At 37.5% G+C, this 25,627-nt stretch overlaps 2 protein-coding genes and 1 long non-coding RNA gene across 4 annotated transcripts; 1 reads left to right on the plus strand and 2 right to left on the minus strand.

Annotated features, from left to right (window-relative positions):
• Window positions 1–363: 363 nt before the first annotated feature.
• LOC117394717 (2-hydroxyacyl-CoA lyase 1) lies at window positions 364–16,982 on the minus strand. The gene is made up of 17 exons (XM_033993206.3): window positions 16,846–16,982; window positions 14,085–14,189; window positions 13,692–13,732; window positions 13,242–13,322; window positions 12,676–12,748; window positions 12,159–12,236; window positions 11,729–11,823; window positions 9,749–9,861; window positions 8,829–8,964; window positions 8,293–8,398; window positions 7,385–7,468; window positions 6,682–6,783; window positions 4,828–4,982; window positions 3,592–3,750; window positions 2,410–2,517; window positions 1,832–2,018; window positions 364–567 (listed from the first exon to the last, which is right to left on the minus strand). The coding sequence occupies exons 1-17, from the start codon at window positions 16,924–16,926 to the stop codon at window positions 535–537; spliced, it is 1,737 nt and encodes a 578-aa protein (XP_033849097.1). The 5' UTR covers window positions 16,927–16,982; the 3' UTR covers window positions 364–534.
• Window positions 16,174–25,215, plus strand: LOC131733561 (biotinidase-like). Of its 2 annotated transcripts, none has more exons than XM_059021213.1 (4): window positions 16,174–16,418; window positions 21,202–21,426; window positions 21,804–21,953; window positions 22,297–25,215. In XM_059021213.1, the coding sequence occupies exons 1-4, from the start codon at window positions 16,308–16,310 to the stop codon at window positions 23,473–23,475; spliced, it is 1,665 nt and encodes a 554-aa protein (XP_058877196.1). In that variant the 5' UTR covers window positions 16,174–16,307; the 3' UTR covers window positions 23,476–25,215. The 2 variants fall into 2 exon arrangements, with proteins under 2 accessions (XP_058877196.1, XP_058877197.1); XM_059021214.1 differs by lacking the exon at window positions 16,174–16,418 and adding an exon at window positions 16,990–17,100.
• Window positions 17,954–20,168, minus strand: LOC117394720 (uncharacterized). Its single transcript, XR_004543422.2, has 3 exons — window positions 20,094–20,168; window positions 19,825–19,948; window positions 17,954–18,935 (listed from the first exon to the last, which is right to left on the minus strand). It is a non-coding gene; the product is annotated as an uncharacterized LOC117394720 (long non-coding RNA).
• Window positions 25,216–25,627: the final 412 nt, after the last annotated feature.

Consider the following 25,627-nt stretch of genomic DNA (forward strand, 5'->3'; position numbering starts at 1 on the left):
GATGAGCTCCAAACAGAAGGATCTATGCTACACTTCCACTTTTCAGCCCCGCAGTTGACGACTTTTTAGCTCAGCTGGTTCCTAGTCATTAGGGTCTGCTCTAGCATGTTGAGTCCCTGATGATTTTGCCTCCCTTACCTGAATCTGTTTCACTCACCCTGCCCACCACCCAGGAATGTGGTTTTACAATGTGAACAGAAGTGGGCTGGCATTCCGGAAATCAGGCCCACTGGTACATTTTACTTTTTAAATATGCATTGTCTTCTTTAATAGATTAAAGCATGTACATAGATGTACCTGTATGCAATAAAAACTTCTGGTTGAAGAGAAGGCTTTAGAAATAATTTGAATGACACAACAGGCTGATAAAGTAATTAGAAATGTATTAGAGACATTGATTTGTATTTCTTTTTTTTTTTTTTTTTACAAAATAAGAATTACATATATGCATATATTACAATTTTAAATGTAATTACTGTCTCACATTACATACTATCCAAGTGTTTTCAAAATGTTGGTATTGAGTATGCCAAGCTACAGATTGGAACGAGTCAGCCAAGGAAAATCCTGAAATAAAAGAGGTGAAAAGAAACATAAGAAACATTTCAATGGATCCTGTAATATATATATATATATATATATATATATATATATATATATATATATATATATATATATATATATATATCTCTTCCACTTCTTAATGATGCACTTCACTGTGCTGAGTGGGATAATCGGCGCCTTTGAAATTTTCTTGTACCCTTCTCCTGCTCTGTGCCTCTCTACCACTTTATCCCTGACTTGTTTCGAAAGCTCCTTGGTCTTCATGGTTGCTTTGTTGGATCACTATGTGAGTTGCAGCTTGAAAGTCTTTATATACCTGAGGGAAATTATCTACAAGTTAAACCGCTTTCAGTACACACAGGCTGAAACCATTTCACTAATTTTGTGACCTTTCAAACAAATCATTTGCACCTGAGCTGATTTAGGGCTGCAGCAGCAAAGGGGTTGAATACCTATGCAACTGAGATTAATCTGTTTTTCTCTGTAAATCTTACTGATTTATATTCTATATGCATTTTTTAACTTTATCAATTTGGAGTAGTTTGTGTAGATTCTACATGTAAAGTCTAATTTGAAAGCGTGGTGGAGTACCATCAGGTGCCAACAAAATGTGAAAACTTTGCAGGGGGGTGAATACTTCTGCAAACCACTGTGTGTGTATGTGTGTATATGTGTGTGTGTATATATATATATATATATATATATATATATATATATATATATATATATATATATATATAGTTTAAGAATTACCTTTTATATAAAAATATATACATATTTTTAGCAAACATTGGTTTTGCATGTTATAAATGAGAAACATAGATTTGTATTGTTGGACTCTGCTACTTGAATATTCCATTGATATCATTGTACTGTGATGCTGATCTTTTTTTAACCATGCTGCTAAATTAAACCTCTTTCCTTTTGTCCTACCATGGATTATAATTCTAAAATTAACTGTACACAGTTTACTGGAACAATGGTACAGAGGTGTATTTATATTTCCTGGTCACTGTGAACTGCTGTGCTGCATCATTACTGAATAAGGCTGCATAGTAACGAGAAACAAAACCAGATACAGAACACAGTTTTAAACTATTGTACACCACAGTAGAAAAGGTTCAGTCTGTGCCGGGTGATAGAATCCTGAGGGAAATGTGTTTGGGTTTACACAAAGGGAGTGTGAGAGTCTGAAGTTTAAAATTTGGGATTACTGTACTAAAAGTAATACGAGAGCGTCAACTCTTCTCCATGTTCTGGCACTTACTTGGTGTTTTCTGTCTGAATATGGGTCAATCATCACATTTATCAGAGCAGGTTTTTCACAGTCTGTCAGACTCTCCTGCAGTGCTGCCTGCAGCTCCTCTGGAGTTCTCACAAAGTATCCACTCCCACCAAAGGCCGACATGACCTGCTCGTAATGGGCATTAGGAAGCAGGGAAACAGGGGGAGCTCTAGATAGTACAGAACAGAATATTATTAGAATACACAAAAGAACACTAAAATAATAATATTTTTAAAAGAAAAAAGTCAAACAGGGTTCTGAAAGAATGGAAAAAGTATATTTCTCTTTTTTTTCTTTATCCATCAGAAAAAATCTCTCTATATATATTAAACAAAATACATGAACCGAGTCTGAACGGTATAACACATTTCTTTTAATATTATATTATTCGTTTCATTATTTTGCTATCTGTCTTACACATAAAAAATGCAATGATTTTTAAAAGGTAGTGAATTTAGTGTCATGATGACCTGAATCCTTGAATTATCAGATTGTGCAACAGTGAAGCAGCACTACACTGTATATAATAATAATAATAATAATACTTTAATGACACTTACACATTTGGAAGTTCTCCCATTTTCCCCAGCTCTTTCCATGTGTCCTCATCAAGACCACTGTAGATTCCATTGTTATTGACCACAATGATGATTATTGGTAAACTGTACCTGCAATTATTCACAGTATTGATACTTTAACAAGAACACTGCAAAGCATCGCTGAAATTCTGAAGCTGACAAACAGCACGATTGCACAACAATCCACTTTGTTGAGTTGCTAAAAATTTGCAAGTTTAATTTTTCCAAGGTGGTAGACTTTACTGTAAAATCTGCATTTTAAATATTTAGATTTGAACATGAACCTAGGATCACCTCAGCAAAGTGTGCAGCCAACAATAACAAGACCGTGGGAAGGCTTTGATGTAAGTTTGGATCATCTTTGCCTTTTATGGTTTTACAGCCTGCAGACTTGGTATCATGTTGATGTGCGGCCAGTGGTGGCATAGAGTACAAAACCCTTCGTGACTGTACTGTGTCTCGTTTCTCTTTATAACAACTTCATAGTAGTGCAGGTTATCACACTACTTATGGAAAATTCACTGTTATAAAATTGTAAATTGGTTGCAATCAGTATTATGCCATACTCTTTTGTGAAGGTACTTTAAGCACCAAAGCATCATAGGAGGCTGTGTGGTCCAGTGGTTAACGAAAAGGGCTTGTAACCAGGAGGTCCCCGGTTCAAATCCCACCTTAGGCACTGACTCATTGTATGACTTTGAGCAAGTTACTTAACCTCCTTGTGCTCCATCTTTCGGGTGAGACGTAATTGTAAGTGACTCTGCAGCTGATGCATAGTTCACACACCCTAGTCTCTGTAAGTCGCCTTGGATAAAGGCGTCTGCTAAATAAACAAATAAAAATAATAATAATAATCTCGTTTTCTGTGTTCGTCTTATTTTTCCATATACAATGTTGGCACAAATAATTTCTCAGGGGTTAAATGTCTTTACATATATATATATATATATAATTACAAAAATGAAAACTATTTGTTTAACTAAAGATGACATATAATAAGTTCATATGTTGTCTTCTCATTTGTATGAGCAACAGAACAGCAATTCCAAAGTAAAACAAAAGAGGACAGTCTACTACCATAGGAGAAATGACCTTTTACAAAATATACTGAATCTAGTTCAGGAACATTGCATTGATTCTTGACAAGACATGGCAGATCTTTACCTGCATATTGTTTCAACCTCCATGCCAGAAAATCCGAAAGCGCTATCTCCTTCCACACAAATGACCCGTTGCTGTGGGATCTGCTCCTTGGCGACAGCTGCAGCTGCTATAGCAAATCCAAGGCCAACTCCCATTGTACCGAATGTGCCAGCATCCAGTCTTTATTGAGAAAATACAGTCATGGAGTTAAAGCAAGGCTTAAAGTAATTGTAGCTAACAAAAGAGTTCCATGCACATCTTATTCATTACAGGTCTCAAATGTGCAGTTTTGAAAGAAACACATGTTACACCAAACATGTATTTTCATTCCAAAACCTGACATCTGGTGCTACACTAGGGTAAAGAAACCTGTTCACAAGCCATGCTCTTAGACTGTCTTGTAGTCCTGGGTCATTTCACCTGGAGAGTGAATTTATCCCCACCCCATTCACTGGCTTTATTCCTGTCAATAACCAATCAGCTGCTCCCCTACTGACTGATATGTTTTCAGACAGTAACATGACCCGTAAAATGACCTCGGAAGTACTAATGCAAACAGACAGCCCAAGAATAAGGCATAACTAACAGGTTCCCTTTAACTTAAAGTAGTACCAGAAATCAGGTTTTAAAATAAACTGTGTGTGTGCTCTAGCATGTTTATTTTAAAACTGCACTTCGGATACCTTTACAGCTAATGGAAGTGCAACATGGCTAAGATGTATGGAATTACTGTATTAGCTACAATTACTTTGAGGGACTACATTTAAAAGCACATTGCACACACTGATCCAAGTATACAGGTATGCATTTTTTGTATCTGACAGAAGTGCACCAAAGCCATCCCTCCCAAATTCCTTCTTTCGTATGTTCCATCAAGTACTGGGACAGATAAATAAATGCAGAATGAATGGGTATGGGGAATTTGTTGCCCATTTTGAGCCCTTTCTTACCAGATATCTTGGAATTCCTGACATTACTGCAATGGACACAAGGTTTGAAAAGTGCAGTGGTACTCAAAGATGCTATTCATGTTTGAAAGATGCAAAATAACTGCATTAGCGACTAACAAGATTGGTACAATATTAGAGTGGAGTTGCAATGGGTAATGTAAATATGAAAATATTATATTTATGATATTTCTGACAATAGTCTAATTCTGTTTCTTTTCTTTTGTGTAGCAATAGCATTTACATGTTCACTAATAACATTTTACTGTATACAAGACTTGCAGATTTTATGTATGAATGTGTTTCTTGCCTGTGACGTGGAAGATAGTTGTTAAGAATAGTGCGTCCGATGTCCATGGTGTTGGCTCCTTCGCTGACGATGATGCAGTTGTGTGGCAACAGCTCTCTGACCCGGTAAAACACTGTGTAGTAATTCATAGGCACTGAGGCCTGCAAAGCAAGCTCCTACACAGCGAATCACTTTGGTAAATGTGACATTCAAATCATTTTCACAACCAACGTATACATTAGGGAACTGTGCAAATAATATTCAAACACAGGGCCTCGCAATTGTACAGCTATAATCAAAAGTTTTGCATCACCTAGAATTTTAGGATTGAGACATACAAATATAAATATTATATATATATATAAAAATCCAGGGCTGGCAATGGAATGTGAAAGTATCAGAATTTAAAGTATCAGACGGTAGCCATCTGCTTTTACAGTTACAGATGTACAGCTGTAACTATGAAACTGAGTGACCAGTTACCTGCAAAAAATCCCAAAGTAGTAAGCAGACATGCCGATTTGGATGAAGAACAATTAAATGAACTGGAAGATAGCAACAAAAAAAAATGGCCAAAAAAAATAAAATAAAATAAAATCACTGTCTTTATACTCAGTCACCCCAACTTTGTCACTAAAAATAATTTTTAGCGGTTTGTAAACACTACAGAAAAACACAAAACGACACTTCACAATATCCACCCCTCTCGGACACATACCTTGAAAAATTACTGAAATCTGAGAAATCATATTTATTTTTATTGCTCCTGTCTGTTCTGCTCAAACAGTGTGTCTGCACTGTCAGTGACAGGGAAAAAAAATAACTCAATGTCTTTTAAATGGCAATGTCCACAATATCATAAATACAGATTTACTTTCTTTTACATGTTCCAATAAAATTAATTTACTCAGCTTAACTTAGTGTGTGGTTCAAAGTTATAAATGGGTTTATTTTATTGGCGTAAGGGTATTTAATAAAGACATTTTTTTTTACCCTATACATGATTTTTTCTTTTTTTTTCTTCAAATCCACCATTTGACCTGGATTGTAAATGCAATAAGGCCCTTCAGGGCGTCCATATACGTTGAATATACAGACTTCGTCTCATGCCTCACAATGCCCCGAGGCGTACGTATATTCAACGTATACAGATAGCCTGTCGGGCCTTATTGAATACATATATATAAATATAATTTAGATCTTTTATTTAACATCATGTAATCAAAGAAACTACAAAATGATATTGCAAAATGGAAAACTATAAAGTGGTATGTAATTCATTATGTTAACGTAACATTATTCAGCAGGCTTCACTCAATTTTATGAAGCAAAATGTATTAATTCTATAGGGTGATGCAAAACTTTTGGCCATAGCTGTATAACAAAAAGATAATTACATATTATTTCTTGAATTTTTAATGTTTGTACAAAATATGTCATAAATGGCTGATACATTTTCATACACACTCAGGGCAGAGAAAAGTGACTGTCATCCCTATCAGAATAATCTCCAAATTAAAATGAAATACAGTGCCTGTACACATTTGTCCCATTCTATAAAGGGCACTTATTTTGAAGTAGGGAATTTTCAGTTTCAGCACCTACAAGCTAAAATGACCTACCTTCCAAAAAAAAAAAAACCTATGTCAAACTTTAGAGAAGATTTCTGAACCCACTCAGCTGTCCATCTGTGTGTATGTCAAACTTACATTTTTACATTGCATGCACTGGATACAGGTCATGGTGATCAACACTTTCATGCTGCTGATAGCTCCCCTTCTGAATGTACAGCTGCAGTGTGGGATGAATGCTACTGGCATGCTTGATTGTGTTATAAAGCTTTATTTTAGTAAGAAGATTGTTTAAACACATTACCTGTGATGCCCTTTCATTACTTCGGATTTTGTCTTTTAGGATCTCCCACCACTCTGTGTCAAAAGGATACTTCCATGGGTCTTTCCTGAAGCTCTCCAAAAGCTAAAAGATGACAAAACTGCCTTTAATTCTGCTGGTTCAATAACTAGTTATGCAATACAGTCAGACACTGTAGTGATGTTTAGATGCAAGTGGACTAATAGAAGAGCATTCTACCAACCATACCGTTTTCCATTTTATTGTAGTACACAGACATTTGGTAGTTAACCATGCCTTCCCCATGCTTATTTATTCGGGTCACGATGGTTTGTTTTACCATGTGTGATTAGACTGTGCATTTTGTCGTGCTTTTACTTTACTGCACATTAACCTTTTATAAGGGCGATATCTGCACTAGCAAATTATTGCTGCAGTTTATTACACTATATGTGCAAAGGTCCCCAAGCTGCATCCCCCCTACACTGTGACCTGCGTTACGAGCTATGTCATGACACAGTCTACATTAGTACCAATGGAAAGCACACCCAGTTATGCAAGTCCAGGAGTTCTGTACAGTAACCACTGAGTACATTCAGAGATGTAGTTTTGAGGGAATTTGTCAAAATGAATTAATTAAAGTGTTCTTATCCATACAGGATTATTTTTGTGAATTATCAAAAAAACAAATCAGAAACATAAACACTTTCAAGGCTCAATACTCTACCTGTTTCACAACAGCATTTACGTCACCCAGCAATGCAACAGAGGGTTTAACATTATTACCCAGCTCTTCAGCACAAAGGTCAACCTAAGTACAAAAAACATGTTACCTGTTAATGGGTTCCAGGTATTACAACAAATATTTTTTTCCATTGAATTATTTTAATTAACCAGCTTTGTAATTTAAATGTCAACAGTATTTCCATGTACGTCACATATTGCTATTTGCCATCATTATGAAAAACACTGCATTATGTGGAAACATAAAGAATCTCATAATTCAACAATATACAGTATTTGCAGTGCATTATTTCTAGGACTGCAACTACTCCCCAACAACACAGTTACACACTTGATTTAACAGTAAATTAAACAGAATACCAAAAGAGAAACAAAGACATGTCTTAGGCCTTTCCTGGCTAAATGGGCAAATGTAGCCAATAGGGCCCCCTGTCTATAGCATCTACTGACACAGTTTATATTCCCTTCTGTTCTGACTAAGTATTTTCTTAACTGCAGGCACAGAGCATATTTTAGTTTCCTTGTGAATTTGTGAAGGTCTTTACCATTTTGGGACTAAAATATTTTCTTTGAAGCTGATTTCTGCACCATGCGTGGTCACCAAAATAACTTATAAATACAGAATTCCTAAAGCTACTTACATATACTAGTTTTATAATCTGAGTCGTGCAAATATGAAAATTAGACCTGCTGAAAAAAAAAAAAAAGTTAAATCCAAGTCACTAACCTTAAATATCCAACTTGTTTATCTGGTTTGGTAATTTTCTGTCTAATAACAACTGTGCTGATGATGAAGATCTGAATAAATAGTTTTGAACCTCTAGCCCGCAGTTTCCAAAACGCCAGGCTTTGTCAGGGGATGACGCACCCTGTAAAAGGTGTGATGCTGACCTGTATGATCTTCACATCCGGATGGAATCTTGGTGGGAGACCGAAATGCAGGATCCAGTTTAGTCTAGCACCAAGCAACAGAATCACATCAGCATGCTGCAGAGCCCTGGGTAAAGACATTATATTTAAACAATGTTGAACATGCATTCTGAGTTACCTGAAGTTGTGCATAATTCTTTAAAAAAAAAAGTACCGACACTTGTATTAAGTGATCTGGGAAGAAAAGAAACAACACAGGTCCAATCATTTCACAGCTATTGTAATAATATGTGTGACTGGCTCTTGAATCTAAAACTTACTACTTTTGATCTACAGTATGATGAGTTTAACAGGCTACCCTAAGATATTAAATATTTACAATTTCAAATTCATGGGCATGAAAAGCCTACTCAAGTACTATGGTACTATGATTACATCTGTTCAGTGTAAATGAGTCTGAGTCCCCCAGTGATCTTCTAAAGTGACTACAGCAAAGGTAACAGTTAAATTTAACAGAGCATATTGAGACATGACTGAAAGCCCCACTCAACACGAACCTCGATCGAGCAGCAGCCACACACATCGGATGGGTATCTGGCAGAACCCCTTTCCCCATTGGCGTTGGTAAGAATGGAAGCCCACACAGGTCAACAAGATCTCTGATATTAGTTTCAGCTCGGGAATAAGCAGCACCTACAATACATGTTTTCAATAACAAATTTCAGAGCTGCTTTCAGACTCTCCATTTAATAAAACATTTCCAAAGATCTTCTACATATGAAACCCCCAAACTACTGTACAGCAGTTCATATACAGCTCTGGCCAAAGGTTTTGCCTCACCCTATAGAATTCACACATTTTGCTTCATAAAGTCAAATGAAACCTGCTAACTTGCGTTACTATATTGAATTGCATACAGTTTTGTAGTTTTCCCATATACTTAATGAAAAACTGAAAAAAACTTGAAAAATGTGACATTTCAAAATCTAACCGAAATACTGCACTACTATTATGGCTTCCGGTAGACATTTGGAATATAATTTTGTAGTTTAATTACATGATGTTAAATAAAAGATCTAAATTATGTTCATATTTTTTTTTTCTTAATTATGTCTCAATCCTAAAATTCTAGAATGCAAAACTTTTTGCCATATCTGTATGTACGCTGCCCATTATCACTTCACTTCTGCTCTTTGGAGGCTAGTGTTGGCATCAAGTGAAGAAAGGCAGTCATAGAAATTGATTATTTATTTATTTATTTATTTATTATGCTCTTCAAATACTTAATTGGTCCAATTAAGTAATTTAGGGTACAGTTGGAACAAAAACCAGGAGGGACACTGGCCCTCCAGGACCAGGATTGGAGACCCCTGCTTTAGACAGATTCAATAGAAACTGCAGCTAGAATTGCCAAACAGTGGCAGTACTGGCTGGTGAAGAATGCATAAATAATGAGGTCTTGAGAACTAAGGGTTACCTTTGCCAATGATAAGGAGAGGTCTCTTGGACTGTTTTAGGACAGACACTGCTTGAGACACAGACTGAGGTTCTGCCATGGTCACTGGAGGTGGCAAGCAACACGATACTTCTCTGCAAAGCAAATACAATGCAGGCAAGGCCAAGTTAGGCCTGATCTTTTGTTTACTACAAATAATCTGGTTTACTGGATGCATAAAAAGTTTTTTTTAAATATATATCAAGTTTTTTTTGCTATCAATTGACATTATGCGCTGTATTATTTCATACAAACGTATATGTTATGTGAAACATTTACAGACGTGCTCAAATTTGTTGGTACCCTTACAGCTCATTGAAATAATGCTTCATTCCTCCTGAAAAGTGATTAAATTAAAAGCTATTTTATCATGTATACTTGCATGCCTTTGGTATGTCATAGAATAAAGCAAAGAAGCTGTGAAAAGAGATGAATTATTGCTTATTCTACAAAGACATTCTACAATGGCCTGGACACATTTGTTGGTACCCCTTAGAAAAGATAATAAATAATTGGATTATAGTGATATTTCAAACTAATTAGTTTCTTTAATTAGTATCACACATGTCTCCAATTTTGTAATCAGTCATTCAGCCTATTTAAATGGAGAAAAGTAGTCACTGTGCTGTTTGGTATCATTGTGTGCACCACACTGAACATGGACCAGAGAAAGCAAAGGAGAGAGTTGTCTGAGGAGATCAGAAAGAAAATAATAGACAAGCATGGTAAAGGTAAAGGCTACAAGACCATCTCCAAGCAGCTTGATGTTCCTGTGACAACAGTTGCAAATATTATTAAGAAGTTTTAAGGTCCATGGAACTGTAGCCAACCTCCCTGGGCACGGCCGCAAGAGGAAAATCGACCCCAGAGTGAACAGAAGGATAGTGCGAATGGTAGAAAAAGAACCAAGGATAACTGCCAAAGAGATACAAGCTGAACTCCAAGGTGAAGGTACGTCAGTTTCTGATCGCACCATCCGTCGCTTTTTGAGCGAAAGCGGGCTCCATGGAAGAAGACCCAGGAGGACTCTACTTTTGAAAGAAAAACATAAAAAAGCCAGACTGGAATTTGCTAAAATGCATATTAACAAGCCACAATCCTTCTGGGTGAATGTCCTTTGGACAGATGAGTCAAAACTGGAGCTTTTTGGCAAGTCACATCAGCTCTATGTTCACAGACGAAAAAATGAAGCTTTCAAAGAAAAGAACACCATACCTACAGTGAAACATGGAGGAGGCTCGGTTATGTTTTGGGGCTGCTTTGCTGCGCCTGGCACAGGGTGCCTTGAATCTGTGCAGGGCACAATGAATCTCAAGACTATCAAGGCATTCTGGAGCGAAACGTACTGCCCAGTGTCAGAAAGCTCTGTCTCAGTCGCAGGTCATGGGTCCTCCAACAGGATAATGACCTAAAACACACAGCTAAAAGAACCCAAGAATTGATAAGAACAAAACATTGGACTATTCTGAAGTGGCCTTCTATGAGTCCTGATCTGAATCCTATCAAACATCTATGGAAAGAGCTGAAACTTGCAGTCTGGAGAAGGCACCCATCAAACCTGAGACAGCTGGAGCAGTTTGCTCAGGAAGAGTGGGCCAAACTACCTGTTAACAGGTGCAGAAGTCTCAATGAGAGCTACAGAAAACGTTTGATTGCAGTGATTGCCTCTAAAGGTTGTGCAACAAAATATTAGGTTAGCGGTCCCATCATTTTTGTCCATGCCATTTTCATTTGTTTTCTTATTTACAATATTATGTTGAATAAAAAATCAAAAGCAAAGTCTGATTTCTATTAAATATGGAATAAACAATGGTGGATGCCAATTACTTTTGTCAGTTTCAAGTTATTTCAGAGAAAATTGTGCATTCTTCGTTTTTTGTGGAGGGGTACCAACAAATTTGAGCACGTCTGTACATGGTATATTGAAATGCAGAGAATACAAATGCAAGAGCAATGTCCTACCTCACTTTTGACCTGTCCACTTTGCCGTTTACCATGTCTCCAGGTATGTCAATGTAACATGCACCTGGGCGGCCATAAATGCTGCTTCTTACTGCCTAGAAGGAAGGATAAAATGTGGCTGTTTGGTTTCAGGGTAACCCCAACTAGACAGCAGTATTACTCATTTCATACCATAATACCAATATCACTCTTAATACCAATGCCAAATGTGTGTAAACTATGTTGATGCAACACAATAAAGAGCCTGTGCTTTCTGTGCTACTGTACACTACTGGCTGATATCACTGACCTTCACTAGCACTATCTTACATTACCTGACAGGTAAAGTTGTGTATGATTAGTGTTAATGGGGACCGTGACACCAGTTACAGTCATTATAATATTATAGTAGTTATTATAGTAGTTATTACAAATATCACAGCTTAAATACCTTCTCAATGACTGATGGAATGGCTTCAAGGCTGCTGGGCCTTGCTGAAAACTTACTATAGAGTCTACAGGCTTCCACCTGTGGAATCAAGTACAAAACACAATACGAGTTACTTCACAAAAGTATATCATATAAAATGTATATACATTGGTGTTTCGTAGTTTGGGCAAACAACAACCAATAGTGTTTCAAGCGCTGTTTGTTTGAATATTCCTCCCAGCATGGACAATTCTTGGTAGGGAGCAGATTGGCTCGATTGGAGACCAGTGTGAATGCTTCTCAAACAATCTCGACTCGCTTAAAACAATCCAATCCGAGATCAGAGAAAATAGGTGGTCTCGGCTTGTCTGGGCAATCAACCCTGGTGTGGATTGATTCTTTTTGCCCTGTGTGAATGCTAACCCGCCTGGGGGCAGATCATTTGTAATCACATCAGCCCATCGCTCCTGTGTGATGGGGGGTTAAACAAAACAGAATTGGAAAGATATCTAACAAAATGCGAGGTACAGTCACTTACCTGTGGAAACTCTTGAAATGCCCCCATTATCTCTTGGTTTTGGTCTGAGGACCCTCCAATAACAATAACAGGCCTTAACAAAACAGACAGGAATTAATCTGGACACAAGTTAGACCATTCAGACATTTTCCCAGTGTCAATACAGCTACTGTAGCCCAAAACGACACATATTTAAAACAATATGCAGTCACATATTTTAAATGTTATGCTACTCATGAACAGGCTGTAGTACATGTTAAATTTTGCACATCCATTACCTTTTCTGACCTTAGATTATCATGTCCTATAATTAAGAATGGTGCTTGAAGCTTAAGGCAGTATGTTTATACTTGTCTTTATTAACTGTTTATGATCAATTCAAGCCAGAAATGTATTTTTCAAAGTGGAAAATCAGATCTTTTGTCTGTGCGTTTCTGATAAACCAACCAGGATTTTTTTTTTTTTTAACCATCCATTAATGTAACTTCATTATCTTTCCCCAGAAACTTGTGTCCACATTACAAGTACAGCAAAAAAAATCTACTGAAAAGTAATCTTAATGTATCAATAAAATGGTGTGACATTACCAGCAATTCATGTTAGCATTTGCCATTCCTCCTAAGGCATGAATGAGACCTGGACCAGAGACAACAAGACATACTCCTGGCCTGAAAAAAAGGACTCTCACAGTAACAAATGAAACATATCCAGATCTGTGAACAAAATAAGTCTCTGCACAGCACCTACAGCAGCTGGAGAACACATTTAAAACACCTGCGATATACCACAAAGCACAAACCTTTGGGTATATGGTCAGTCTTTCATGCTTCCCTACTCAACACCCTATTGACAGTGTTATGGCAGGTGTTCTCATTCCCACTACAGCCTTAAATCTGAGTTCACTCTTAATATCTGTTGAGTCACTATGTTGTCTGATATTTTAATACAGTACTTTTTTTTTTATTAATGTCACTAATGATTTATTTGTTGGCATAAATTGTCTTGTGAAAGCTTGCTGTAGATAAACACACACCTACCTTCCGGTTAGATAGCCGACAGCAGAAGCAGCATAGCAAGCCTATTTTGGAGAGAAAAAAAAAAAACTCATTTACTAATTTAATGTGGAAAATGTGTCTTCTTAAGACAAGTTTATTACAACACTTAATTAAATGTTTTACCCTTAATCGCTCAAAACAAAAACACAACCTTTTGTTTAATTAAGTCTTAAGAGCAAAACCTGCTTTACATTTTTTGTACTGTTCTACTTATAGCACTTCCTCGGTTTTGTGTAAGATGAGCATTTAAAGGATGATTAAATCCGAAAAGAATATTAAAAAACAGAATTAGAATTTATATCGGTAGTTTAAACGTACTTTGGATGTCTACTGCACTTTTAATGTTAACAATAAAGGTGAATATCCACTGCTTACCGCCTGTTCATTTCTCATTCCCACATACTTAATCCCAGCCGCTTGGGCTGCCATGGCAACTTCTATCACAGGAACACCAACGACCCCAAACATGTATCTGACATTCTAAAAACATACGACAGACAAAAACACGAATACAATTTGTACAGTGCATTTGAATTTCAGACATGGTTATTTAAAATACAGTGTAGTTAGATAGCGTTGTTGACTATGTTGAGCAATATCAGAGATTCTGGTTATTTAAAATACAGTGCACAGATAGATAGCATTGTTGACTATGTTGAGCAATATCAGAGATTCTGGTTATTTAAAATGTTCCTATTAGTGAAGAGTACAAAGTATGCATATTAAGCTAATTACAGTATGATTTTTCACTCAGCATACTGAAATTGAAGAAGGAATCTATGAAAAAGACCTAGGAGTTTATGTTGACTCAGAAATGTCTTCATCTAGACAATGTGGGGGAAGCCATAAAAAAGGCCAACAAAATGCTCGGAAATATGGTGAAAAGTGTTGAATTTAAATCAAGGGAAGTAATGTTCAAATTTTACAATGCATTTGTAAGACCTCACCTAGAATATTGTGTTCAGTTCTGGTCACCTCGTTACAAAAAGGTTATTGCTGCTCTAGAAAGAGTGCAAAGAAGAGCGACCAGAATTATCCTGGGTTTAAAAGGCATGTCGTATGCAGGCATGTCGTATGCAGACAGGCTAAAATAATTGAATCTATTCGGTCTTGAACAAAGAAGACTACGCTGTGATCTGATTCAAACATTCAAAATTCTAAAAGGTATTGACAATGTCGACCAGTGGACTTTTTCAGCCTGAGAAAAGAAACAAGGACCAGGAGATTAGATAAAGGGGCATTCAGAACAGAAAATAGGAGGCACTTTTTACACAGAGAATTGTGGGAGTCTGGAACCAACTCCCCAGTAATGCTGTTGAAGCTGACACCCTGGGATCCTTCAAGCTGCTTGATGAGATTCTGGGATCAATAAGCTACTAACAACCAAACGAGCAAGATGGGCCGAATGGCCTCCTCTCATTTGGAAACTTTCTTATGTTCTTATGAAGTAGAATAACAAAACAAAAAAACCTGTATCCAGTGTAGGTGTAATGATGCATCAATGAATAACAGGGGAAATGCATTCATTCAGTAATGAGCGACTAAGATTGCAGTGGCTTGTTAATGGCTTGAAAGTGGTCTGCTAATTGGTATGCTTTTCAGAGACTGCATATAAAATTACTACATGTTATGAACAATAAAAACAAGCACTGCATGTCAGTAACATCTCCCGCTGTGGCTGTAAATTAAAAAACAGAGTTGAAGACCATGCCATATATCAACTATACAGAATAGTATAGAAGAAAAAGGGGCAATCACCATTTGAGCAGCAGTTCTCCACATATACGCACAAATATAAGTCAGACATACAGGCTGTACAGACAGACAGACACCCCCATATATACATACAGGTGAACAGCTGTGCGGACAGACAGACACCCTCATATATACATACAGGTGTACAGCTGTGTGGACAGACAGACACCCCCATATATACATACAGGTGAACAGCTGTGTGGACAGACAGACACCCTCATATATACATACAGGTGAACAGCTGTGTGGACAGACAGACACCCTCATATATACATACAGGTGTACAGCTGTGCGGACAGACAGACACCCTCATATATACATACAGGTGTACAGCTGTGTGGACAGACAGACACCCCCATATATACATACAGGTGTACAGCTGTGTGGACAGACAGACACCCTCATATATACATACAGGTGAACAGCTGTGTGGACAGACAGACACCCTCATATATACATACAGGTGTACAGCTGTGCGGACAGACAGACGGATATTCTCAATAACTTATAGGATAAATAATATAGTGTAGTAAAATGCCTTAAAAGGAAACTGTGAAGTCAACTTTAGACTTAGTTGGGCAGGCAGGGGAATAGTAATTTGAAAAAATGTATCTGTCAAAAACGACTAGAGTTGAAAACAATATGTATGTGTTTTTTGTAATCTCTGGAGCCAGAAATTGAACTTTGCACTGACATTTTGTAACAAACAGCTATTCGAAATACTGAGGGGAAGGCAAGTCTCGTGACCTCTTTTTTCACATACCAGTGTATTACTGGCCAGTAAAATACATGAATGTATAACGCGTATCACACAAAAATGCATTGAAAGATTATCTATCTGACATGCAATTTTCAAAGCGCATGCGAGTCACCTTGCACAGCAGTGTCACAGCACAAAAGACACGAAGACCTTTGACAACGCTTGGTTCTCAGACCGGTGTGTGTCCGGCTCAAGTAAGTTCACCAACAAATCTTGGTTCTAGATTGATACAATATGAAATGCATTGCATTTTATTTATTTATTCATTTATGTTTTTTTCTCATTTGCAGTTCAAAAATTATGCGCACGGGCGGTTAAAATCCAATGTTTCTTTATTTTTTCGATGTTGCATTTCAATTTAACGTGCAGTATTAATAATTGGTTGGCATGCGTGTGGCATGCACCGTTGTATCAAAACATGTTGGCTTGTCAACTGTGTATACTTTCATATTAATTTTGATTATAATTATAGGTGTCTATACTTCTTTATCAACCTCCACATATTTCATTTTATGGGGCATATGCATTTCTACCGAAGAAACCATTTTGAATTATTTTAATGTCATTTTATACTATCGTTTATCTTTATCCCTAAAAAAGAGAAACAGTAGTTATTCTTACTTGTGCTCTTAGGGCCTCTGAAATAATTTGAGCTCCTGTTATTATATCCATTTTCATTTCCCCAGGTGTCTCCTTGGCCATAATGAAGCTCTATGTTCAAAGTACAACACCACACTAACACCACTGCAGGGTCAAACTCACAAAATAACCAATCACACATCTCTGACCGATGACAGACACCGGTTTGGGCCACATATAGAATGGGGCCGATCCTTTTGTTCCGCCCACAGCATTGAACTTGAGAGGCGTGCGGATGTAAGTACAGTACTGTGATCAATGTTAAAGTATACGGTTAAATAATATTTACGCATTATGTGTAATTATGAAATTATTAAAAAAAAATGTAGATTTTAGGGTTTAGCCCGATATTATTATTATTATTTTTTTAAATCCTATTGTTTGCAGTCACTACATATAGTCTGAATAAATTCCAGGAGTGTTTTTGTAAAAGTAAAGGTTTCATAAGTGTATTGAACGAAATAACTAATTATCATGTGAAGCTTATGCGCTCGTTTATAAAAAGACTGCAGTATACACGTGGTGTGGTGTATGTCGTGACTTCTTATGTTTTTTGTTTTTTTTTGTAAAAACAGCCAAGTTACAGTAAGGACTCAGAGTGAACGATATCTATATCAGTTCAATAAAGATATACAATTAAAACATGCACGTTTCTATAAGTCCCAAGTGTGACTTTCTACCGTTAACAAGTTTTTGTAGATTATGCTAAATTTAGATTGACATGTTAGTACACAGTTGAGCCCTGTTGCCTCCCTCCAGTGTCTTTTTCAGCAACTATGAAGCGCACCTGAGCGCGTGCAGTAGGTATTTGTAAATCAAATCCTGACTCACATAGCACAGCCCATAAAAGTGTATTAAAAGAGCACTGCACAAAAGGATCATTTTCAACCCTAGCCACACGTGGCACCTGGGTTTAAACACACCTGCACCAGGTAAAACCAGATTAAACCTGCATTTATAAAAAAGAGAACTCCTGAAACCCAGAACCTCTAGATTGTAATCTACAGGTTACTATCTTGGAAAGTAATTGAGAGCCAAGCAATGAATAATCAGAAAGTTTCCATGAGAAGTCAGAATTTGTGATGAAATATTTTATTATTATAATTACACTTTGCATTCTGACTAATGCTACGAATGAATGGTAGTATACAGGATAACATAAATATACATATGTAGACAGAGAACAGCGATTGGCATAGGTACCAACTTAACCTTGTGAAATTGTTGAAAACTGTTTGCATTATGATTATTATTTATTTTTTAGCAGACGCCTTATCCAGAGCAACTTACAATTGTTACAAGATATCACATTATTTCACATTATGCAGATATCACATTATTTTTTTACATACAATTACCCATTTATATAGTTGGGTTTTTACTGGAGCAATCTAGGTAAAGTACCTTGCTCAAGGGTACATCAGCAGTGTCTCCTACCTGGGATTGAACCCACAACCCTCCGGTCAAGAGTCCAGAGCCCTAACCACTACTCCACACTGCTTGAGAGAACTCTCCACAGTATCACATTATTTGATTGGAACAACTTCCCTCTTATGACATGATGTAGAGAATGTGCAACTAAGGACTCAATGAAATCCAGCTGGGTCTTTCTATAGGCATTAAAATATTTTTCAAATAACTGTATAATTTTTTGACATAATGCACATTGGTACTATATATCAGTATGGCTCTATATCATTTGTTTATATTCAAGGTTACCATAGTAATTATTTAGTCTAAAAAAGCCTATATATTTTTAGTCACATTTTAACAAACAAACATTAACACATTTTTATTTTAGTAGTTACAAATAACAAGCCTGAAAGTATGCAACAAAGGGTTTTCAAAATTGAAATTGCAGCTTAGTTACAAAAATAACAGAGTGATTGTTTGAAATTGATGAAGTTACATCTTCACATATAAAAGCTGTCGTTGTCTTCCAGCTTCTGACGATATCTGTCATAGTTGGAGCTTATTTTCCCTCCCAGATTGCCGAGCAGTTTGTCTTTTCTCCCCATGCCAACCAAGTTAATGCCTCTTCCGTTAAAGTAGGACTGGAGAATTTTGTAAAACTGCAAAGAGAATGGAAAGTTCAAACATGAGACCATGATGTTAATCAAGACAAACACATCAAGGCTCAGTTTCAGAGGTGCTCTGGCAAATATTGTAGATATTGAAAAAAGAATCCTGCATGATGCAGGATGGTCCATACAGAAATCAAAGCAGTCTGTTGTAGACGCATGCTGTAGTTTTCTGTAATTATACAGGCTTTTTTTAACTGTAGTATTCAGTATACAACAAAGATAAAAAGACCAACAAATTAGACACATTAATTTGTTTTGTCTTTTTTTTTACTGCTTTCAATCATTCTCGCTCCAATTGCTGACTTAAATATGCTGTTCTGGTATTGTGTAAACAATACCATCTTCAAAGCTTGTTTGTGTAATTTTTAAAACTAAATTAGTTTTACATTTTAGGTTTTATCATCAATGCAGGACATGAGTTAAAAGCAAATACTTATTTGTGTGCATTTTAACCTGTTCAGGACATAACCACACATATTCCTAAGTGTGCAATAATGTGCACAAACAAGACATGTGAATATAGGAAACCTAAAGTTCAGAATTTAAATAGTAGTCTGTTTATATTGTATAGTAGTAGCAGTTTCATGAAGTTAAAATAGAAAACTGGACATTTAGGTGAAATGCTGACAAGTTCCTCCTCAGGCATATACCTTGTTGTTTCAGTTAAGGCTCACCAGTATTTTGATATTTGAATTACACATTATCTAAAAGAAAATCAGTTTTAACAAGCATCTCATTTACTAGAAAAAACAAGCAAACATACAAGCTGCAAGTAGTACATAAGATAATATATTGGTATCTAATTCAAGTATTTTTTTTTTAACAAAAATAAATTAACCCAACCAAAAGAAAAGTAAGCAAAAGTGAAATAACTTACCAGATTTCTGTTCTGTGGATTTCCTAGAGATTTCCATTCTTCTTCACCTGAGTCAGGCTCCGGTGTAACACAAGCAGTAAATAATATAGTCACAAGGACTACTGCAAACTGAGCATGCTTCATCCTACAGGATATCAAAACAAGAATACACAAATATACATCTATATATTGTTTAACAATATAAGCAAACACACATTAAATCATATTCAAACTGACCCTGTTAATATTGCAGATGCATGTATTTCATCAGTGAGCAGTATGTGTCTTACCTGACTGAAGTTTGAAAAGCTTATGTGGACACAAAACGGAGATTTGTCAGTACAAATGATTTTCCTCAGTGTCCTCGCCAGTCCTCTTTCCAGCCGTCATTTATAGCTTGGATTACAATAGCCATCCCACTCTTGAATTGCAATGAGATGAGCACAGTAAATTAACCTCCCATTCTGACTACTAACGGATTAGCAATTATTCAATTTTGATGAATTTTGAGTACAACCAAAAGGTAAGAACAAATGCGTTGCAGCAGCAGAATGAAGTAAGAAGATACTGTATATGTGTTATAACTTGATGACAAAAGAAGCCCTGTAACTAAAGCTTTTAATGTGGCTTACTTAAGGTGTTTATTGTATAGAACTAAATAAGTTACTTTTTAATTGAGGGTTGCTTTTTTTTTTTTTTTTTTTTGGTGGGGGGGGGGGGGGGTCGTGGAGGGCAGTCCTGGACTTTTTTTTACTGCTCTTAAATAAATGTTCCCTATTTGGTGTATTGAATACTACATGAATTTCAAATTACAGTTTCAGGCTGTGTTTTAGTGATAATGAGCTTTAAACACTTGTTCCACTTTCATTTTTATTTGTGGTGCTTTAGATGCATGGTAAAAAAAAGGATCTAAGCATAAAAACCAATAAGCTCTCTTTCCGGTTCGATCCTCACCAACAACGTAAAAAAAAAAGGAAGCACCAGCTTCAAACAAGATCTACAGGGGGCTCCTGAGTGGCGCATCCAGTAAAGGCGCTCTGCGTGGAGTACAGCCTGGAGATCACAGGTTCAAACCAGCGACCCCTGTGGCTGATAGGGGGCCTGCGGGTCTGCAGTGGAGCCATTCAGATCTGTGTTGTCCTCCAGCACTATAGGTCTGGTGGCTTCGCTGTGGTTCCGCAGTGCGAAAAATGATGGATTGGCAGGAACACGTTTCGGAGGACGCGTGTTTCAGCCTCCGTTTCCGGAGTTGCCGAGGGGTTGCAGCTGTAATGGATTGCACTAGCTGTTTCTGAGATCGCATCAGACTCATGTTTAATCTCATGGTTGCATGCTACACAACAACAACAGCAGCTGGGACTGGTTCACTTCAGTTTTGTATTCTCTTCTTTACTACAGGTAAAAAAAATGTCCTTGTTTGTCTTGGTAATCATTGCTGTTTTGTGGCAGTGTCATACTGCCTCTTCACAAGAGGACAGTGGACATTACATTGCTGCTGTTTATGAGCACAGAGTGATTCTGAACCCGAACCCCAGTGATGTGTGCAGCCGGCAGGAAGCGCTGGAGCACATGAGCAAAAACCTGGAGATATTTGAAGAACAGGCAACTGAGGCAGCTAAACAAGTAGGTTTGTTTTTTTGTTTTTTGTTTTTTCTGGGGGTGGGGCATGTTTAATTGTTTGTACATCTGAGCAGCATTTTGATTTCCTTTTAGCAACACTTCACATGTAGGTCTCACATTATGGGTTTTTAAAGCAATATGTCATGCAAAGCACACAACAGTATTAAGTCACTTTAGTCCTGTGCAAATCTGTAGTGACCAGAGTAGCATTATGGCCTCTTCAGTCCTTTAAACTGGATGCTGATGTTTTCAAATAAGGTATAATAAAGGATGTGCATGTCATTATATAGAAATACTTGACCGTTCAGTTATGTCATGAGAAACTAGCTAACTTGTCTCAAATATTAAAATATGCCCTATAACTCTTGTGTGTGCATTAGGGAGCTCAGATAATTGTGTTTCCAGAGGATGGTATCCAAGGCTTCAACTTTACAAGACAGTCTATTCAAGGGTATGTGGAATCTATCCCAGACCCCAAATCAGTGACATGGAGCCCCTGTCTACATCCACAAAGGTTCCCTAACACAGAGGTATAAGTCCAATGATTACTCCTGCTGAATCGATGGTGTCAGTTACGATGGGGTGGGGTAAAGACATGTATATATAGAACTCTTAATCCATTTACTAGTATGCTTTATTTATTGGAAGTATAAGTATGGTGCTTTTAAGTTTTAAAAAAAGAACCCAGATCAGAACCCTGTAGTTTTAAAGTACTTTTTTTGTTGTTTTTCATTCATAATGTTTTACGGGAGGAAAGGGAGACAGTAGGTAGGGTTATATACTGGACAAGAAAGTATTTTGACATTTCGAGATGCAATCGTACTATGTGAATCATACTGAGAGCTCACGGTTTTATTTTTATTTTATTTGTAGGTTCTACATCGACTAAGCTGTATGGCAAGAAGTAACAGAATGTACTTGGTAGCAAATATGCCGGATCAGCAAGAGTGTAACCACAGTGATCCACTTTGTCCTCCCGATGGAAAATACATTTTCAATACTGACGTGGTCTTCCGTGATGACGGGACGCTGATTGCCAAGTATCACAAACAAAACTTGTATTTTGAGGCAGCTTTCGATACCCCACCAGAATATGAGCATGTCACATTTGACACTCCATTTGCTGGGAAGTTCGGCATCTTTACTTGCTTTGACATACTCTTTTACGAGCCTAGCATAACTCTAATAGAAAAGTATAAGGTGAAGCAAATCGTCTACCCCACTGCCTGGATGAATCAGCTGCCACTACTGTCTGCTATTCAGATACAGCAGTCATTTGCAACTGCATTTGGATTAAACTTTCTGGCAGCCAATATTCACCGTATTGACTTGAATATGACGGGTAGTGGCATATATACCCCTTCACACTCGGTTCACTACTATGACACAGATACTGAAGAAGGCAGGCTTCTAGTGACCAAGGTTCCTGTGCTCACAAACAGTGGCGGTGGCTCTTTCAAGAGCAATGTCTGGGATGTTTCCAGTGTGCAGTCCCATCCACAATCTTCATTCTGTGTAAACAGAGACCAAGAGTGCGGTGGACCCTTGATACCAAGACTAGAATCTGCCCAGGCCCCTTCCAGCACCTTCCATGCAATAATGATGTATGATAATTACACGTTTGTCCCTCTTGTCGAAACACAAGGTGACTTGACAGTATGTGATGGCTGTTTCTGCTGCCGAGTCACATATCAACGTACCAACGCTATCAGTGAGCTGTATTCCCTCGGTGCTTTTAATGGGCTGCACACAGTCCACGGTATTTATTACCTGGAGGTGTGCGCCCTGGTCAAGTGTGCTGACTCAAGTTGGGAGAGCTGTGGAGAAGGAGTCACAGAGGCTGAAAGCAGTCTAGATTTCCATTTACAGGGTAACTTTACTACCCCTTATATTTTCCCGCAGATACTGGCTAGTGAGATGCAGCTTGCCACTCCAGACAGCACAGGCTGGGACAGCGGCAGCTACTTCATGAGTAAGAAAGGCATGTCTGGTGGGCTTGTAACTGCTGCTTTGTACGGAAGGGTTTATGAAAGGGACCATAAACCGGTGTGAAATAGTTCAATATACTGTAGGTTATTAAAAAAAAATGATGTATATAATTAAACACAAACTCATTTTCCCTTCTAGTAACACAGTTCTCAAAACTGGCACAAGGCCACTGGCTTCTGTCAAGTCACCATGACAGCTTCCCCTCACAGCTCTGGAAACACTTCCTGCTGTCTTCAGTCCTGGGCACCACTGCTTCTTTTCCCTATATTTATGAATTGGGGTTCGATTTAATCATTATGTGATGGAAAGTACGTATAGTGGTCCAGTGGTTAAAGAAAAGGGCTTGATACCAGGGGGTTCCTGGTTCAATTCCCAGCTCAGCCACTGACTTACTCTGTGTGATCCTGAGCAAGTCGCTTAATCTCCTTGTGCTTTGGATGAGATGTAAAACCGAGGCCCTATTGTAAGTGACGCTGCAGCAGCAGTTGTGATGCATAGTTCACCCCCTAATCTGCTAAATCACTAATTCATTAATTAATAAAGTATTATTGCTTTAGGATGCACATTACAAATCCTGTTTGTCAAAATTACAGGACATCTTATCCTGTGTACAAATGTCATGCTGTGCACAGAACATACAGCTTCATTCAAAAGTGAAAAAACACTTTTTTATGTTTCCTGTCTATTATATCAGTTTCTTTGATTTATACGATAATGTTGCATGTTTGGTGTCTTTTATTTATAAGAGATCACGCTGATACAAAATGGATCCATATTTAGAATAGCATTTAGCAAACATTCTACATGACACAAGCCAGGTTTTGAGCCTTTTCCAAACAACATTAGTATAATGATCTAATTAAATCAGTTATATTGTAGTGATGATAAAAAGCCATAACAATTACTTAACAAATGTTTCTTGTTTATAAAAAAAAAAAAAGGCTTCACTAACACCTAATCTGAATTTGCATAAGAAATGTGTTTTCAAGCATATGATCCACTTAACCCAAGTAATTTGATTTGAAGTAGTTTCTACCTTCTGAGTTGGCATGTGTTTTGTTTTTTTATAATTACCCCTAGACGCATTATGTAGCTAGTTTATTGTGCACTGTACTTCTTAAATAAAGGGTTTGTTTCAGACAGCCCCCATCACGCTTGCATCTGTGTTTCCAGAGAATTAACATCTGAAGGCAATTATTTTGCAGAGGGGCTCAATATAAAAAATATCAGTCACATATAATGGTTCTTATAATGTTGCTCTGAGCCACTGTAAAAAAAAGATATACTATATAATAAAAAAAAGAAGTGTTTGTGAGAATATAATGCCCCGGTGAAGCAGTATAATGAAGGGCTTTGTGACTAGTCCACATCACGGTTTGAATTGCTGCATTCAACCTTAACTTCACAAACACTAAATCAAAAGTAAACTCTTTACCAGTGTCTCCACATTATGAAGCTGATAGAGATATGTTGTTGAAATGTTGGTCTGTGTGACATTATTTTTTTCTTTTTTTTTAGAGTGTTCCATTATTTTGTTAGGGCAGCAGTGTGGAGTAGTGGTTAGGGCTCTGGACTCTTGACCGGAGGGTCGTGGGTTCAATCCCAGCTGGGGGACACTGCTGCTGTACCCTTGAGCAAGGTACTTTATCTAGATTGCTCCAGTAAAAACCCAACTGTATAAATGGGTAATTGTATGTAAAAAATAATGTAATTGTATGTAAAAATAATGTGATGTCTTGTAACAATTGTAAGTTGCCCTGGATAAGGGCGTCTGCTAAGAAATAAATAATAATAATAAATTTACCCACTGATTTTCTCCCCACATTTAGAATATCCAATTATTTTTTCCCCTCACCGCAGCAATTTCCCACTCAGCTCAGGAGAAATGAAGGTTCAGTGGCAGTCCTCCAATCTCACGACCAAGCCAGCTGCTTCTTTTACACCCAGGAACTTGAGAGCGCATGTCAAGGAGCTACCGGCCTCTGGAGTGCATATGCCAGCCCTGCAGGTTTCTACCTGAACTCGCTAGGCGCTTGGCAGGCAGGGTCCGCTGTAGCACAATGAGGAGTCCCTGACGGTTTTGCCTCCCAAACCCTTGGGCACAACACTCCTTCCGGAATCCCCAGCGAAGAAGACCGACGACTCCACACAGCCAGGATGTGAACCTGCACTATCACCCTGCACACCACACAGCCATGCATTTACCAGGTGAGCC

The sequence above is a fragment of the Acipenser ruthenus genome, unplaced genomic scaffold, assembly GCF_902713425.1.
Source record: "Acipenser ruthenus unplaced genomic scaffold, fAciRut3.2 maternal haplotype, whole genome shotgun sequence".
NCBI lineage: Eukaryota > Metazoa > Chordata > Actinopteri > Acipenseriformes > Acipenseridae > Acipenser > Acipenser ruthenus.

Coding starts and splice junctions, on each gene's coding strand:
- LOC131733561 (XM_059021213.1), top strand. CDS start 16,308: ATGCAATTTTCAAAGCGCATGCGAGTCACCTTGCACAGCAGTGTCACA. Junction 21,427..21,803: donor CAACTGAGGCAGCTAAACAA/GTAGGTTTGTTT, acceptor TGTGTGCATTAG/GGAGCTCAGATAATTGTGTT. Junction 21,954..22,296: donor AAAGGTTCCCTAACACAGAG/GTATAAGTCCAA, acceptor TTTTATTTGTAG/GTTCTACATCGACTAAGCTG.
- LOC117394717 (XM_033993206.3), bottom strand. CDS start 16,926: ATGGCCAAGGAGACACCTGGGGAAATGAAAATGGATATAATAACAGGA. Junction 7,469..8,292: donor CGGATGTGAAGATCATACAG/GTCAGCATCACA, acceptor TTTTGTACTTAG/GTTGACCTTTGTGCTGAAGA. Junction 2,019..2,409: donor ATGGGAGAACTTCCAAATGT/GTAAGTGTCATT, acceptor TGTACTATCTAG/AGCTCCCCCTGTTTCCCTGC.